This window comes from Micromys minutus (genome assembly GCF_963924665.1).
Source record: "Micromys minutus genome assembly, chromosome: 32".
NCBI lineage: Eukaryota > Metazoa > Chordata > Mammalia > Rodentia > Muridae > Micromys > Micromys minutus.
This window is the reverse complement of record NC_137967.1, coordinates 1,477,865-1,495,712: the sequence shown is the minus strand read 5'-3', so window position 1 is coordinate 1,495,712 and position 17,848 is coordinate 1,477,865. Positions and strand designations below refer to the sequence as shown.

The window sequence follows — 17,848 nt, the reverse complement described above, 5'->3', positions numbered from 1 at the left end:
TTTTTAGGGCTAAATCTATGTTCTGCTTTTGGTTGGGGCTGCCACTGGTTGGTGAGTTCTAGTAAGTATGACTGGCCTCCAGTCAGTTTCTTCTGGGCTATGGATTTACTCTCTTATGTCCCAGGAATTAGCCACACCTTTGACCTTTTATTAAATGTTGCCATCACAGAGGGTATATGGTACAAAGACACACATGTCTTGCAGGAGTTGTCTGCTACTGGTCTGGATCCCCAGTGTCTGCCTATGTCACAAAGAGGAATACTAGCATTCATACACACATACTGCCTGTGGCCACACACCAGTGCAGGGAGAGTAACTGAATCTTTACATTTCACCTAATTCGGAGCAATGGTGTTCTGAGAGCTGGCATGCACCTCAAAGACAAGTTGCCTTTCCTCTCAGCTCCACCCATCTGGGTCTGTAGGAAAGGGGACCAGGCAGCCAGCCATTCTGGAGCTCAGTTTCCCAGTGGTCTGCTACATTCCTGAGACTTGCTTCTGTGCCTCTCTCATTATCCTTCCATCTCTCATTTCCTGGGCTCAGGCATGTCTTAGAATACTGAGTCTAGTTGGTGTCTGCCACGATCAACTCAGTGGACCTTCATGTGCCACCTGGGTTGGAGAGATAATCCAGAACAAGGCATCAATGGTGTGTACACTTGAAGCTGTTAATACTGTATAGGTGCAGATTCTTTCTATAACACAAAATGAAAATGCCCCTGTCCATCATCCAGTTACCTGTCACGTGTTGAGGTTTTTTTTTTCCTTTCTATTCTTTTTTTAAAAAAGACTTATTTATTATGTATACAGCATTTCATCTGCATGTATGCCTGCAGGGCCAAAGGAGGGCATTGGATCTCATTACAGATGGTTGTGAGCCACCATGTGGTTGCTGGGAATTGAACTCAGGACCTCTGGAAGAGCAGACAGTACTCTTAACCTCTGAGCCATCTCTCTGGCCTCTTTTATTTTAATATCTCATAGTTGAGGGCACAATGGTTCGATTTTAAAGTTTAGCTCTCACTTTTGGTCATTATCGTCATCACCCCCATCGACCCATCACTGACATCATTCCTTATCAACATCAATAAAAAGGACACCAATTTCCAACTTCTTTAGTATATATCAGGAGCTGTTTAAGCATTTTATATTAATTTGGCTCTTCAAATTCTCCAACAACAATTCTGTCTCTTTTATTGAAAAATTTTACTGTAATGTCAGTCACATTACAGGTGTGGGAATCTTACTATTATTACCTAGTTAAAAGCATTACTTCCCAGGATCAATGTTGTTGGTTAAAAAAATTTTTTTAAAAAGAATTACAGTTCTAGAATCTTCTCATTATAAGGGATTAAATGTAATTTCACCTTGTCTGAGTATTTGCATAGTCTTTAAGATTTACTTTATAGCTTCCAAAATCCATATGCCAACATGTAAAAGGGTAATTGTTCCATGTGTGAGAGGGCCATGGGTCATGATCTCGCTGTACCTGCCTGTCTTGGCTGAAATCACCACTGTCATCATTTCTGTATGGAATGGCGCAGGAGAGGTGACATGCAGCGTTTGCTAGCTTCATACTCTGAATTATACATGAGGTTTCCTGATCCCCAGGTGTAGTTTCCTGTGAGACATTTGTGCCTTAGCATAATCATCTGTATCCTCAAAATGTACTGATGTAAGGGGGGTGAAGTATGGTCACATATCTTGACACATTTAACCTCTACTTTTATGTAGCCTACCCTCCCAGCTCAACCCCCCAAATGCTGTGTAGTATGTAATTTTTGTTTCATTTAGTAGGTCTTGGAGTAGAAAATGAGGATATAACCAGAGAAAGAAAGGGAGAAGGAGAGAGAGGGAGAGGTGTGGAGGGAGAGGGAGGGAGGAAGAGGGAGACAGAAAGAGACAGAGAGATACAGACAGATACAGAGACAAGATAAACACGGGAGAGAGAGAGAGAGAGAAAGAGAGAGAGAGAGAGAGAGAGAGAGAGAGAGAGAGAGAGAGAGACAGACAGACAGACAGACAGAGACAAGTTAAAGAAGTGTGTTGCCCTTGAGATCAGGAAGCATGCTGGAGTTTTTTTTTTCCCCCTGAGAACAGTTTTTTCTTAATTTGAAATTTTATTTATTTATATCAAATATTATCTTCTTTCCCAGTTTCCCTTCTAGAATCGCCCTATTTCATCCTCCCTCCCCCTGCTTGTATGAGCGTACTCCCCCACCCACCCTGCCTCTCCGACCTGGCATTCCCCTACAATGGGACATTGAGCCTTCACAGGACCAAGGGCTTCTCTTCCTATTGATGTCTGATAAGGCCATCCTCTGCTACATATGCAGCTGGAGCCATGGGCCCTCCATGTGTACTCTTCGGTTGGTGGTTTAGTCCCTGGGAGCTATTGGGGGTCTGGTTGGTTGATACTGTTGTTCTTCCTGTGGGGTTACAGACTGCTTCAGCTTCTACAGTCCTTTATCTAACTCCTCCATTGTCGTCCCTGTGCACACCATGCTCAGTCCATTGTTTGGATGCAAGCATCCACCTCTGCATTTGTTAGGCTCTGGCAGAGCCTCTCAGGAGGCAGCTATATCAGGCTCCTGTCAGCATGCACTTCTTGGCATCCGTAATAGTGTCTGGGTTTGGTGTCTGTATATGGAATGGATCCTTTTGTGGTAGTTGCTGTTTTTATATTTGTTGGTTTCCTGCAAGACTTCTAATGGGCAGGACATGGCCTTGTGTAGTACGAGATGCTTGAATGAGAATCTCAGAGGGCGATTCTCTCAAAGTGTGAAAAGCAAACACTTAAGACAATGCTTGCCTGTCAGTCTCCAGTCTTAGATTGGGGGCTACAGGAGGAAGTTGGCATTCCAGTAAGTTTGGGGCTGCAGGATGTGTCCTATCTGTGTTCAAGTCTCACCCCAGGGAAAGATACAGTTTAAAGTGATATTATGTTTTATATATATATATATATATATATATATATATATATATATATATATATATATATAATGATAATTTTTTCAGCAACCTGATAGAAAGTAATGCAAATACTAAAACACAAGCCAGGGATATTTCTGCACATTCAGTTTCAAACAAGATGAGCTCAAAATGAAAGAATCATTGGCAATGAAAGGAAAGGAATCAAGACACTGATGATGATGCTCGGCATAAACAAAAACCTGTAGAACCCCAAGCCCAGCTGGATGGTGGAAGCGACAGCATAAAGATTGAATTAAAGGATTATGAGATGAATAGATGAGGGGATATCAATTCACCAAGCAGATTAAAAGGAGCAACACTGAAGTTTAGACTGAAAATATAAGGGTAATTTAAAATGACACGAGAGATTCACGCTGAATGAGACACAGCCCAGGAGAGAATTAATGAGCTGAAAGTTACTTAGGAAATTTAGCAGGAAAAGAACCCCTCCTCCCCCCAAAAAAGATATAGCTCACATGACAATAAGACTGAAACAAGAGAGGACCTATCATGTGACCCAGCTAAAAGTTTGAGAGTAAACACTAAACTTCTGGCTTTTTCTCATTCTCTGGTTTGTTCTGTCTTTATCTGTATCTAACTTGTCCTCTCTCTTCTCATGAGAATTGGGCATATCCTATTCTACCAAATTTCTCTCTGATTCATCGTGGTTTTGGCCACCCAGTTAGTCACCACTTTCAAACTGCTTCCTTTTACAAGCTAACTTTGCCTTTCTTGTTTGGGATTAAAGGTGTGTGTCTATATTCCAGCCAGAGGGATTAAGTGTGTGTGCTAAGGGCTGAGCCACACCAACACTATGTTCAAATATCCTGTAATAACCAGTGACTGTGGCAATATGACCAGATGATAGAATTGGAGATGAGGAGTTTATCCTGTATTACATAGTCACAATGTGATCACTATCTAACCAAACCATATAGAGAAGCACACAGTTTTCTATGAGTCCTATGGAAAGATTTGTAGGAAACCTTCCACTCACCAATCCAACAGCTTGATAAAGGTTCAGAATCTTCATTGACAGAATGGTAGCCAAACAGGGAGGAGCAGTTATTAAATTAACCTTGGATTATCAGGAACAATATGAAAACTGTAGAGCAGAATCATATCTTCAGATGTTGAGATCAAATACCTTTGCATAGTAGAATTATTTTCCAAATAGAAGGATAGTTCTATAATGGATCTATTGAGGCAGTCTTGCTATAAAGTCAAGGCTGGTGAGGAATCCTTCTGTTCCAATTTCCCATGTGCTTACAGTAACAGTATATGTTCCACGATCCCCTGATTGATCATTTGAAATAATCAACATTAAGTTCAGAAATATCTGAGCATCTCCACCAAAGAGATTTCCTGTAGATGCTTGAAGAAGTAACTATCCTACAGGGGATGGCAGGGATTCTAGAAGAAGAAAACAATTTAAAAAACATGCAAATAGCTCTGATATTGAATTTTAGGAAAGTACATGAATGTAGATTATGGAGTTTTCATAATCCTGAGATACAACATTGACAAATGGATACTCATAAGCATTGCCATGGTTAGAGTTTATTAATATGGATAAAGACATCTACAAGCATCTATATGTACAGAATGATTATACTTATGGGAGGTTGAAGATGGCACAAACTAAATATTTGTTTAGAAATGAGCATCTGCATGTGAAAAGATCACAGGTATGTACAATGTCGTGAAGCCTGGCAGAAGGAGAAGCTATATAATAAGACGTTAGATTAATTGTGTCTTCTATACCCATATATTTAGCTCATGTATTCTTTTCTACACATTGTAAATTGTCTACAAAGATAATTGTAACAATGTAACAAGCAAGACTGCTTAGATCAGCATGGGTGGAACACTGAGGTAGGAAGTAGCTAAGCAAGGTGAACAGTGCAGGAGTATCGGGAAACATGCTGTCACACACAGGACAGTTCATATTTTCTCCTTCCTGCCCTGCAGATCCTACTTGCTTAATCTTGCATGTCACCATGGTCTATTTCTGTGAGCCCTGTATCATATACAGTACTGTGTGCCTTATCGTTTGGAGGCCCTCCCTCTTTGTCATTTCTCGGTATAAAACATTCTTTCTGTTCCGTAGGCCATAACTTCTGTGCAGAAGCACCTAAGTGTGGAGAAAATTCGGAATGCAAAAATTGGAACACAAAAGCGACTTGTGAGTGCAAGAGTGGATACATCTCTGTCCAGGGCAACTCTGCGTACTGCGAAGGTAAGGGCAGGCGGGCCTGGTGGGGAAGTGGCAGCGAAGCACGTTTTCAGTTACTAAAAACATGGAATTGGTTATACAAGGGCACCAGCTCTCAAGGTTTCTCCAAGCAGCGTCACGTGAGAAACTAATGGAGTAAGATCAAACAGTGTCCTCACTGTCCACACCAACACCAGGACAGCCATGGGCACAGCACTTTCTGTTTAATGACTGGAAGGGAGAATCATCTCCAAGGTCATTGTGGGATGTGGCAAATGGGTTCCCTTTTCAAATAATTAGTGGTCAGAGATCGACTAAGACCCAGATTTCATCTTTAATTCCTGAAGGCAGAATTACTATTTTTTAAAGTTGATTTCCTTAAAGGATGATCCACAAGATGTCACTTACTGGTCTTTAGCAAGAATTAATTGGACTGACATCATTTATGACTTAGTCCCATGAACCTACACTGTTAACAAATGGGGGTGTGGTCTCAAGCCCAACCTACCATCTCTTTTGCCTCGTGCATACATCCCTACCTCCCAAGCTCTGCACCTTGTGTGCTGATGGCCAGCACTGTACAACTGTTTCCCTTTAGCAGCCAGAGGGGCAGGGCTTACTCTGATCATGTCTTATATATCTGAGCCTGTCCTTTTCAGAGGCTCTCCCTGGCTCTTCTCACTTTGAGCAGGGTTCTAAGGTTCTTTAAGGCAGAGTCGTGAATGGTCTGCTTCCCTGCTTCTCCTGTTTTTAGTCACTCCTTTCATCTTTGTTAGCTAAATATCAAGCTGTGGTAGCCTGGGAGGAAGGCAGGTTTCTCCAACTGAACGAACGTGGCGCTGTCTGTTCACTGTTGTGCTTGTGAAGCTTGGTTCTAAAGTAGGTCAAGTGTTCTTAAGGTACAGGCAGTGCTCCTGGGTGACAGTCATGATCAGTCTGCGTTCTCTATTGCTGATCCCTGTTTAACTTTTTGACTTCACTGAAAGAGCTGTTCACTCCTTTAAAAAGGCATTTGCTGGTTCTCAGTGATGGTTCTGGTAGGTAGCCCTTGTCTTTTCATTTATTCTGGAAGGCATTCTTCATTCCTTCCTTCTTAGTTAGTAGTATTCTGACTTGTGGCTTCCTCCCTCTTTTTAATCCTTTTATTTTGTATTTGTGTGGTTTTTTGTTTTTGTTTTTGTTTTTGTTTTTTGCTTTGAACTTTTTTCCTGCCCTTCTGGAGAATGACATTACCCCTTTGATAATGATTTTTCTTTTCATCCACCCTTGAATTATTCTTAGCTCTTTGTTAATTTAGGGAGGAATCTTATGAATTTCAACAATTAAGATAAAGACATTTCTTTACATTTCTATCTCATGTTACTTTCCATTTAATCAGGAAAAGAAATCTCCATGAGAACATCCTCTTATTCAATCTCTAGGGGAAAACACTTCCAAGCTAGGCAAAGAGCTGATGGAGTTATGTTCCTACCTGCTGCTAAATGTTGGGTTGAACTGTGAGCCATTATAAAAGTGAAAGCAGAATCCATTCACAATGACCCCGCGGGTCATATACTCCTCCATGTCCCGTGAGCGATTGGGACCTAGAAGAAGGGAGAGTAATGGCTGTTGTGAATGCTTGGTGGAACTCTTTGATTCTCTCCTCCTTGAGTCTGATTTGTATTATATACAATTGGCTCCAAGAACTGTGGTATTAAAGTTGCCCTTTCTGTGGGAGGCCTTTAAAAAATAGTTATACTGTATGACTGCAGGTTTAACTCGCCATTTTCTTGGAATGCCTCTGCCTATTTCACCATCTGGAACTGTCTTCTTGCCAGCGTGCTTGCTTGGTACTGGTTTCTCAGGTCATAGTGATGGCTAGGGGCGGCATACATTTCTCTGCTATCAAAGAGACAGTCCAGCAGTTCTGGGGAGCTTGTTGGTGGAGACAGGCTAGCATCTAAGGAATATAAGTAACAAGGAACACAGTGTACCACAACAGAACTCTGGGGGAAAGCAGGAACTACATTTGGGGCATCCAGAGGGTACTGAGAGCCACATATAGCGAATGCCAATGCTTACAGCATGTGTTCATCATCTTGAACTTGATCTTTGGGCTTGTATCCTTGTGGTGGCATGATACTGATATCTGTACTCCTGTACCTCCAGTCACTGTGTAACCTGATAGCATCTCAAGGAAATGTTGAAGGGCAGGTCTCTGTGTAAGATTCTACATTTTCATGTTCAATGATTTCTTCCTACAGGGTATTCTCTAAGCCCCTGTGACTCAGACATGCAGATGATTCTCCATCTTAGTTTTCAGAACTGGATTACCTTCTACCCAGTCCTGACATCCCTCATCTGATATTTGGGAAGGGTGGGGGATATGACCAGGTCTGGTTACTCACGTTCTTCCTCTGGAGCTGGAATCCTGTAACCTCTTCCCTTTGAATCCAGCAAAGGTATGGGAAGAGGAAACTGCAAGGGCAGTTTGGGAGAAGGAAAACCTGTGCCCGTCCTACTGTTCTACTAGTTATGCAGAGAGAGATCTTGGCATTTTCTGAGTCCTTATCTAGGAATTTCTGTCTAGTGTCATCTAGTGGAGAACCTTAGAGGTGGGTACCAGAGACTCCCAGGGATGCATTGTTTCACTGTAGCTGAAAGAGAACTAGAGATGCATGCACTTCAATAAATGAATGAAAATGACCTAGGTTATAAAAACCACAATAAGCAAGATTAGCTTGAAATTAAAAACATCACACACACTGTCCAGGATATCTTGAAAAACCCATTCCAGACTCTCAATGGAAGAGAAAGCACAAAAGGCATCCAACCTTCTTACCTTTGTCCCATGGCAGCTGAGCTCTCATGTATTAAAGACTCCCAGTCCTCAGGAGTTATAAAACTGCTGAGGAGATGTCGAAACTCCTAACCAATCAGGGAACGTAATAAAACCTTCTGTCAGCTGTAACACAATTCACCAGGTTTCATTTTTGCCTTGTGAGTCTGGAACAGGCACCGTTCTCATCTTGAAAACTTGTTTCATTGGACTTCAGTTACTTTTTGGATCTGGTTGGCTGGGGCTATCTCCCCCTGTGATAGCATCTTCCTGGAGTGGGTCTTAGGTAGTTTCTGATACCTTGGTGTGAATTATAACCAGTGTCTGGTGTAATTGCAGCGCTAGATGTCCTGTTGGCACCCTCGATACTGAATTTAAAGTCTGAGCAGCTTTTTATAAACTGGAATAAAGAGTTATTTGGAAGGAGGAAGAAAAGTATGATGGCCTTTGCATCCTGCAGGATGAGAACTGTATGACCAACAATCTTTTAGTTGTCCTGAGTTTCCCAGGATCCTTTGTATTTGTTACACTCTTGGAGGTTTAGAATCTGTAAGCACATGACAACCCTGGCCACTGATAGCCCCGCTTTACCCAGTGGAAGCATTGAGACTCAGAGAAACTCATCCAAGGCAGAGCCCAGTGATTTTCCACTCCAGTTTTTTCTTGATGCTCCCTGGTAGTCACTGCTTCTAACCCTCCCACCGTTCTGATCTCCATTTGGAGTTCAAAATATCTTCCTTATTCTTAATTCATCCCTCTGACATCCAGGTCAGATAAAGAACTACAGTGAGATGGGATAAGGGATGGCTGAGCACTTAAGAGAATATACTGCACGTCAGGAAACTCAGGTCTACCTGTAACTCTGTCTCTAGGGAGATCTGATGCCTCCGCTGTCTACAGTCACATATATGCATGTGATCAGAAATGATGATGATAAATATTTAGAAAACACTTTGCTTCAGACATGGTGATATCTGCCTTTAATTCTAGCACTCAGGGTTTAGAGGCAGGAAACCCTTTGAGTTCCAGGCCAACCTAGTCTACACGGTGCGTTTTAGGTCAGAAAGAGCAATATAGAAAGACCATATCTGGAAGAGAAAAAGGAAAAAAAATCAAGCAAACAAGCCTCATGAAGCCCTGACCTGGATTATTTCTGAATGAAGACTGATGATTTTTGTAAGCCTTCAGATCATTATTTTCCTCTCTAGCCAATTTAAAAAAAAAAAAAGAAAAAGCTGGTCATGGTCATATATCAAGGTTTATTTTTGTTTAGTTGGGCTTCCAGAAGAAAAGAAAACATGAAACAGTTGACATCTGAAAGATAATGAATAGATTTCTGGTGCATAGCATATATAATATTTTATGCCATTGAAGCTTGCCTTGATGGTGAGGGACAGCTACCTGTTGCTTTTCTATAACTAATCTGAGTTTGCTGATAGACCCTGAATTAATTGATCCAAAAGCACTTATATTCAAGAGAGATCAATATTTACCAAAAAAAAAAAAAAAAAAAAAAAAAAAAAAAAAAAAAAAAAACCCAAAATAAACAAAAGCAATGTGGAGAATCGCCAGGGAAAGTCTAAAATACAGGAGCTACAGTCAAGCAGTAAATTGTTTTGTGTGTGGGGTAGAACACAGTTGTAATCTAGTGTTTGCAAATCCGCATAGGAAATTAAATTTCCTGGTTTGTATGCTAATGAGATGGAGCATACTAAAAATTTAGCAAAATTTTCAGGTTGACTAAAGATTAAAAAAGATTGTATTGGTTGTCTTTTTTGTCATCATCATCAATGTCATAATCGTCATCATCATTGTTGATATCATCATCATCTATGTCACCATCATCATCATCGTCATAATCATCATCAGTACGAGCTCCTGGTTTGGTTCTCTCAGAGGTCAGTGCTTTAAGAACTGAATTTAATTCAGATACATGTTATGGCAAAACTGGCAGACCATGGGGGAAAGTGCCTTGAGATGGAAGGACTGGATTATATCAGTTATGCAGGGGACGTGGGACACAAAACATTATCACTTACAAAGCCGGGTGTGCTCTTTTCCTCCGAAAGCACAAATGGAGCTGTTTATGGGAGGAGTTTAGCATGAAATGGCCTGTGCTATGTGAATCTAATAATCTCTTGAAGCAGATATGCAGAAGCGTTGGGTACACACAGGTACGGATCAGCATGTGAATCATAACCCCTTCTTTTAGGTAATTTATTTCCTAAGATTATATTACAATTACATCAGAGCAATCACTCCATGTGATTGGATATTATGATGGATGGATGGGCCTATTTTTTTCATCCAGTAGGAAAAGTCCTCATAGAAAGTGGCTGGGAAACCAGAGTTCAAATGAGAAGTGGCCTCAGTGTCACTAAGAAGGTAGAGATTTACTGTATAGAGTCTAGTGTGAGCACACTTCCATAGAAACAAAATCGCCAGTTCCTGAATCAGAGAATGCATGGGGAATCAGCTCCGTGTGCTCACTGCACTTTTAATTACCCAAGAATTAATCAGGTGTCACTGTTTTCCCATTTTCTTTTACATTTACGTGTTTTGCATACCATAGCATGATTCACAGAGCCCAGTTAATGCTCCGGTTTGAGTCTATCTCTGAAGCTCTGCTTTGACTAGGGAGGAATTATCCATCTTTAGCACATTAGCTCTTTGCCCTTGTGGCTGGGCATTGGCAGGAATTCCAAATGCTGGATATAAGAATGCCTACAGAAGTGTTTCTTGTTCTGTTTAGTCTGCATGGCGCAGTGGGATAGCTTGTTATCCAAGTGCTTTCTCAGACCACTTCCCCTTCATGAGACAGATTTTTGCCTTTGTTTCATCTGAGTAGCTGTTTGTTGTCCTACCACTGACAGGAACAGGTAGACTCCCTTCCTGGGATCCTTCCGTTTAGGATCCTCTGCATCTTTGATCAAACCCAAGCACCCAAGATGCAACCAATCTCTTTCTGTCCTTCCTCTCACCTGACCCCTTCATCACCTCTACCCTTCTGCCTTGACAACTTTCAATTTCAGTTGAATGCCTATAATACTAATTCTGAATTTCTTTGCATGATCTGATTATCTCTGTCATTTCCTCTTTGGCATCACATTTCTAGCACTTAAATGTTGGCCTCCCATTAACTGAGTAATAGACCCCACTCTGTAGCTTGGTTTTGTGCTTCATCCATTCAATGTGACGTCAGTTACTAGAGTTTTGCATTTTTAATTCCCTCACCTGTAGAATGGGCTGGGAATTCTTCTGCTTGCATGGAATCAAATGGGATCATGAACTAGAATAGACCAGATGTGTTGTAGAAACACACAGTGGAGATGTCATTGTCCATTCACACCGTTTACCCCCCTCTTCTTCATATAGAGTAGGTGTGTTCCACAAACACTGTACAGCTTTCCTGTGCTTGTCCTGGTCCATATGGCCATCTTTTCATCTTGCCCTGATAACTTTACTCCTGGAATTAGAACAACAGACACAGCAAAATAAAGCCAAATCTAGATTCCGCTAAGTCTGCTTGAGTCAGACCAAAGGGTACTTGTTAAAGCTTGAGCCCTTCAAACTATCTGACACAGTGGTCACAGCAGCAGGGTAAGTGAGGGCTTAAAAACCATTCCTCAAAGTCATTTGTAACATATTGTTTGGAGTTTTTCATTATGTCTTTGCAATGACCTGTCAAGTGTTTATTAGGTCTCTAGGATGTTTCTCAGAAATGGGGTTGTCATGTAGCTAAACCATTGCATTACAAAACTCTTCGGGCTTTTGATTTCTCCCGGGTTCCAGGGCTTAACTCAGCTAATACTACATCCGTCTATTTGGTTGTTCCAATCACAGAATGTTGAACCTGCTCATGAATTCAGTCGTCTTCAACAGCCATGTCAACTTAGCCCCTGAACAGAGTCATTACCACCTACTTATTCCATCTTCATAGTGTCAGCCCTTGTCTGGCTCTTCTTTGTTTCTTAGCTAGTGATGACTGTGGTAGCCCCATTTACTCACCTTTCCAAGGACATACAGAGGGGAGCTTTAGAAGCATCCAGAAGTTGTGCCGTTGCTCTGTTACAAATGGCCTGGTGAATGCCATGGTTCTCAGAATAATGCCCTGGGTCTGGGTGAGGCTCCATGTGAGCTTGGGCTCCTGTGCTTGGAATTTGTGTTGTCCCTCTGCTTTGTGTTCATGAGTCTTCACTTTATTGGAATTCTTTGCATCCTCTCAACAGGCCTGAGTGGTGGTTCTTTCCTCAGCCTGGGAGGCCCCTCCCAGGTCTTTTGCAAAGTTTTATATTTTCTAGCAAGCTCAGAAAATTTTGAAACTTTCTTTGAAAATTTGAAAAAGGTCTCTCCTGACCACCCAGATGAGATTACCTTTTCCAGCCTCTAATGCTTTTATTGCCATTTTGATATTTGGACTTTCTTTCCTCTTCTCAGAAACTATTACTATCTGACTTTGTCTTTTTGGAGTATAAACTGCATTGGACAATAATTATATATTATTCTTTATTCTCTTCAGCATCTAAGATAGTGAATTGTTGATGAGCAAACATGAGTTTAGTGGAAGGAAGAAAAAGAAAGGAGTAAAGGAGAGAAGAGAAAGGTGGGAAAAGATTCAAGTCTGTGTGTGACTGTCCCTTTTATATGTCAGAGTTGTCTTGTGTTGTTCAAGGCCTGGCTCTCAAAATGTGAAGTCACTTCTGCTAAGTTTTGCTATTATTCAGTCCATATAGTATTAGCATGTGTGTGTTGCTGTGAAAAATACTATGACCAAAATAAACCCAAGGAAGAAGGCGCCCATTTGAGCTTATGGTTTCCAAAAGATAGAGTTTGTAATGCTAGGGACCCTTAGCATGGTGGCAGAAGGAGGAAGTTGGGAAATCACATTTCATTCATAAAAAAAGCAGAGAAAAAAGAAGAGGGGTGCATACTTCCTATAGCAAGGCTCCATACATGCATAGCCTTCCCAAACAGCACCAAGTATTTGAATACTTGAGCCCATGGGGGACATTTCTCATTAAACCAACATACCCCACTCTGAACTAGCTGCCTTTAGTATCATTTGTCACCATATTTATGTGATGTGGGGTTCACAGCAATGGCAGCTTTCATTCTTATCACATAATTTTTAAAACGGCTGTTTCTAGTTCTTCAGTGTCTCCCCTCAGAGTTCTGAGTCAAGGCCCTTTGGTGGTCCATCAAGCTTAGTCTGTGGCCTTTAAGGTCATTGTGGAGCAGGAAGAAAGAACAGAAAGTTTTCAGTAATCCTGTGTTGGTTACATTTCATGGGCTAAAACTTTGATACCTACCACATTCAGTGCCAAGAGAGACAGGCAAACAGTATCGAGTTCTGTGCCCAGAAGGAACAAGAATTTGTGATGAACAGCTTTTGATCTCACTGGCTTTTCTGCTTACTAAATGAAAAAAAAAATCCTCATTAATTTTAATCCTTTTACTGTTTTATTTTCTGTGTTCTGGTGTCAGCAGATATTACTGAGACTCACCCACGGATAGGGTTGGGTAACAGAGTAGTTTGCCAGCCACTATGTCATTGTCTTTTTTTTTTTTTAAAGATGTCCCCACGGTGACCACTCTTGCTTCTCTGCAGGGTTTCTTCAACTCCCTGTACCTCATATCCCAAAGTGAGTCACCTGTTCTTTTTTGCTTAAATAAAATTCATGGTTTTACATCCAGTATAGATTCAGAGCCTTAGGCTAAGCAGATAGCAGTTCATGCCAAAAGCTCAACATGCATCTGCAAATCATTGATGCCATCCTGACGGTAACAGGGATGAGTGTGTGTACAATAGGATGCTGGTTAATTAATAATTAATTAAGATTGTGTAGTTTGTAAGCACCATAGAAAAGGAAAATGGAGATTGGGACAGAATGAATGTAAAAATGGCTGGCCCTTGCTGCCTGCTGGCTCGCCTGTTTGGCTAGCTAGCCCCCAGCAAGCTCTGGTTACTACCGTTCTGTGCTCTCTATATTCATTTTCTTGACAGTTCTCCAGACAATGATAGAGTGGAAGAATGTTGAAATGAGGGCCAGGAGATCCTGATCAATCCTGGCTTGACCATTTAGCAACTGGGTGACCGTAGAATGCCACTTGATCCTCTTGTGTCTCAGTTTCTCAGAGCTCAAGCAAGATGTGAAACAAGACTGAAGTCAAGGCAACTGGAAGTACTTTGGGAAGACTGATAGAATATAGGTGTGCCTTACATGCCTGTAATTTTTTTTTGTTTGTATTGTAAAGAAATTCACATAATAAACAATGTAACTTAAAAAAGTAATATAGGTGTGCATTGTTATACCTTTTATTTTAATTGGGTAATTATGTGTCATAATAGCAATATATCTTTTGTAGCTATTGGACTAGGACTTAGGTCTTCCTGGTCTGTCTGTCCATCTACAGGTACTTTAGATATAAATTGTATTCACCAACATACATATTGGGCCACAGTTTTATATTGAGCTGTGGTAGGCTTCATAGACATGGGGCTTATAGCAAGGCATGTCCTTTATCTAGGTCAGTGGACTCTGTTGTGGTCTTGTAGTATGAAGCAAACAAGGTTGTACATTGCAGTCCTGTCAAGGGGGTAAACCAAGCAGGTGTGGAACATTATGTAGCTTAAGCACATGCTTGGCTGGGGCCTCGGGGTTGTTAGAACCCCAAAGATGATCAGTGATCTGACCCATCCTCAGGGACCCCATAGACTAGAGTGGAAGAAAGACTTAGAACTCAGTAATGAAGACATAAGAGAACTTGATCTATCCTAGGTTAAAATTCGTAGTGGAACTATTTTGATGTGAGCCATGCATTCTGCCAATAGCACTCTGCAGGCTACCTGAGAGCCATGGCCGAGGAACTGAGTTCTTAATGAGATGGCTTAAATGGTGGAATGGGAGAGGAGTGAGGGATGAGTATCCGTAGTGTATACAAAAGCACAGAGTAAGAGCTTTAATGGGACTGGAACGAACAACATCTGGTAGATGTAGCCAATGGTGAGGTGACAGGAGCTCCAGGTTGTCCTGTAAACCATGCATATAAACAGTGTACAGACATCACACTGGCTGAGTGGGTGCACAGTTGTATCCACTGGAATATGGAGAACATATTGGAACTTTATGCTTAGTGCTACCTCATGCTAATAGCTTATATATGTATGTGTATATATGTATATATGTATATATATGTATATGTGTGTATGTATGTGTATATATGTATATATATGTGTATATATATGAATGATGTAGTATACTAGTAAACACATAAACTTTATTAAATAATTATGTGTTTACTTACAATAAGTACACATCCAAACATTTTTATTTCTAAAGATTCATGATCAAAAACAAATCATCAAAGAACATAGCTGTAGACCAGAGTGTAAGAATTCTGAAGTCAGGAGGATGCAATTGGATGTCCAGCGGGAAAGTTGTGTTCCAGGTCCCAAGGTCTCAGAAGCATTGGATGGAGGGTTGCTGGAGGAGAAGAGCCAGGTTTAGGTAACTCTGTTTACATAGTTCATGTCTTCCAAGGTTGAGGCATGGCCAGTGTAGACGGGAAATAGATAAAGTATCACTGAGGCCACTTGGAGGAGTCCATCTGGCTTTGCTTGGCTGCTTGGTGGTATTTCTTTAAAGCACACAGTTGCTACATTTGACTCCTGACAAGCTCTTGTTGAGAGCGATGTACCTGGCATTTCCCTGGTGTGTCTTCCTCTCCTCAGGACTCAAGGCACTGAGAGTATAAACAATGACAGCTTCCAGGGATGTATTTTCAACATGGGAGATCACACTGAGACAATTCTTGGCTTCTTGTGTGGGATTTTGAGACTTTAGGGTTTGCCCTTGAAAGTCATTAGTCATTGGTTTATAGTACTTAGCATTTTAAAAATGTATTCTTCTTCCATATATTATACACTCGCCACAGTTTCTTCTGTCTCCACTCCTCCCAGTTTCTTCCCTCACTGCCCTTCTTCCCCAGATCCATTCCTCCTCTGTTTTCCTTCAGGAAAGATCAGGCCCTCCGTGGATATCAACCCAAACACGGTATAACAAGTTAAAACGAGACCAGGCACATATCCTCATAATTGTGTAGCTTTCTGTTTTTGTGAGATTCGAACAGTGGGAGTAGGGGTTGTATGACTCTTTTCCCTGTTCTTGGAACTTTTTTACTTGTACTGAGTCACTTCATCCAGTAGTTAGTGTTTTGAGTAGCTAAAACAGAGACAAAAATGAGAAAAGGAAATGGAAAAAATCGCATGCTGGCACATAGAGACAAATCCAAGCTTTAGAGTTTTAAATAGTAGTACAAAGTGATCGTTAAAAGATGAAGAGGGCAGGGGAAAAGATGAAGAGAGTGGAGAGAATATGCTTCATGGAGGTGCAGTGAGGAATGGGGGCAAAGGGGATGCCTCTGGGGGTCCCATGTTGGGAATCTCATCCCCCTGAGGGATTAACCACACAATGGTATGGTACAGAATAGAGTTTATTCAGGGCATGGGGAGGAGAGTTAAGAGGGTAGTAGAGGCCAAAAGAGAGAAGAGAGGAATAGAAAAGTAGAGGCTAGCCATAAGCATGCAGGAAGGGGGGGGGAAGGGGGAGAGCAAGAGAGCAAGAGAGAGCAAGAGAGAAAGGAGGGGGCAAGCAGCCCCTTTTATAGTGCCAGGTAACTGGGGCGGAGCATACCTTGCTGTTGCCAGGTAACTGTGGGGTGGGGTTTACAGAATCCTAACAGGATGTTTAGTAGAAATGTATTCCTTTACCTAAGATGTAAATAACTTTGGACTCTTTGCTATGTCTGATACCTAGATGCAAAGAAGAATTGAATGTACCATGTTGTTCTTTGTGTGTGTGTCTCTCTGTGTACATATGTGTGCCTGTGCATGCTCTTACGTGTAGAGAGCAGAAGGTGACCTCATTTGTCCTCTCCCATCATGTTTTACCTTGCCTTTTGGGATGGGGGTCTTACACTGAAATTGCGGCTCACTTGTTCATCTAGACTGTTTGCTTATTGAGCTCCAGAAAATTCCCCTGCCTCCCTGCCAGCTTTGAAGTTTGACATGAGCCCATATTTTCTTATAGATAATTGGATCTGAACTCAGATCCTTAAACTTGCACTTCTCACACACTATCCATTGAACTGTCTCCTCAGTACCAAACTTCTTATTTTGCTTTAGCTACAGCTCCTAGTAGGTATACCTACACTTGCTGTTAAATTTAAATCCTTGGCAGAGTTTGCCTAGATAAAAATTAGACATGCCAAATCTTTAGGGAAGCGGAGTAGAGGTTGGATGGAAAACTTAACATTTGATCTGCTGTATTTGAGCTAAATCTTCTGTCTTTATCATTTGTGAACTTGGGCCCCCAAAATGCGTTTATTTGTGTTTCTGTCCTGTAAAACCAGTGTGCAAATGTATAGGCTCCGATGGTCTCTTTTTTTGTTTGTGTGTGTGTACAGGGTATGCATATGTGTGCATGTGTGGGCACATGCAAAGGCCAGGGGAAGACGTTGGGCATCTTCTATAACTTCATACCTTATTCTCTTGAGACATGGTTTCTCATTGAACCTGAAACTCGTAGATCCAGCTAGGTTGGCTAGCCTGTTAGCCCCCGAAGTCTGCCTGTCTCTGCTCTCTTGCTCTGGTTTTACACACATGCACATGCATGCCCAGCTGTTTATGTGTGGGTACTGGAAATTTGAGGTACAGCTTCTCATGCGTGCACAGCAGCAGATGCTCTTACCTAGTTCACCTCTTTAAGAACTACTATAAAAACTAAGGCAAAATAAGCTTTAAGAAAGAAGATATAGAACAGCTTAAGACTTAAATAAATCATC

The 17,848-nt window shown here is 41.4% G+C and overlaps 1 protein-coding gene across 3 annotated transcripts in view; it reads left to right on the top strand.

Annotated features, from left to right (window-relative positions):
- The window catches only part of NELL1 (neural EGFL like 1), a gene marked incomplete at both ends in the record, with an annotated part of 772,717 nt that overhangs the window by 243,200 nt on the left and 511,669 nt on the right, over nt 1–17,848 (top strand). For all 3 annotated transcript variants that reach the window (XM_080908377.1, XM_080908376.1, XM_080908375.1), the window contains one exon: nt 5,083–5,211. In XM_080908377.1, coding sequence (XP_080764503.1) covers nt 5,083–5,211 — 129 coding nt within the window. The remainder of the gene's footprint in view (nt 1–5,082; nt 5,212–17,848) is intronic.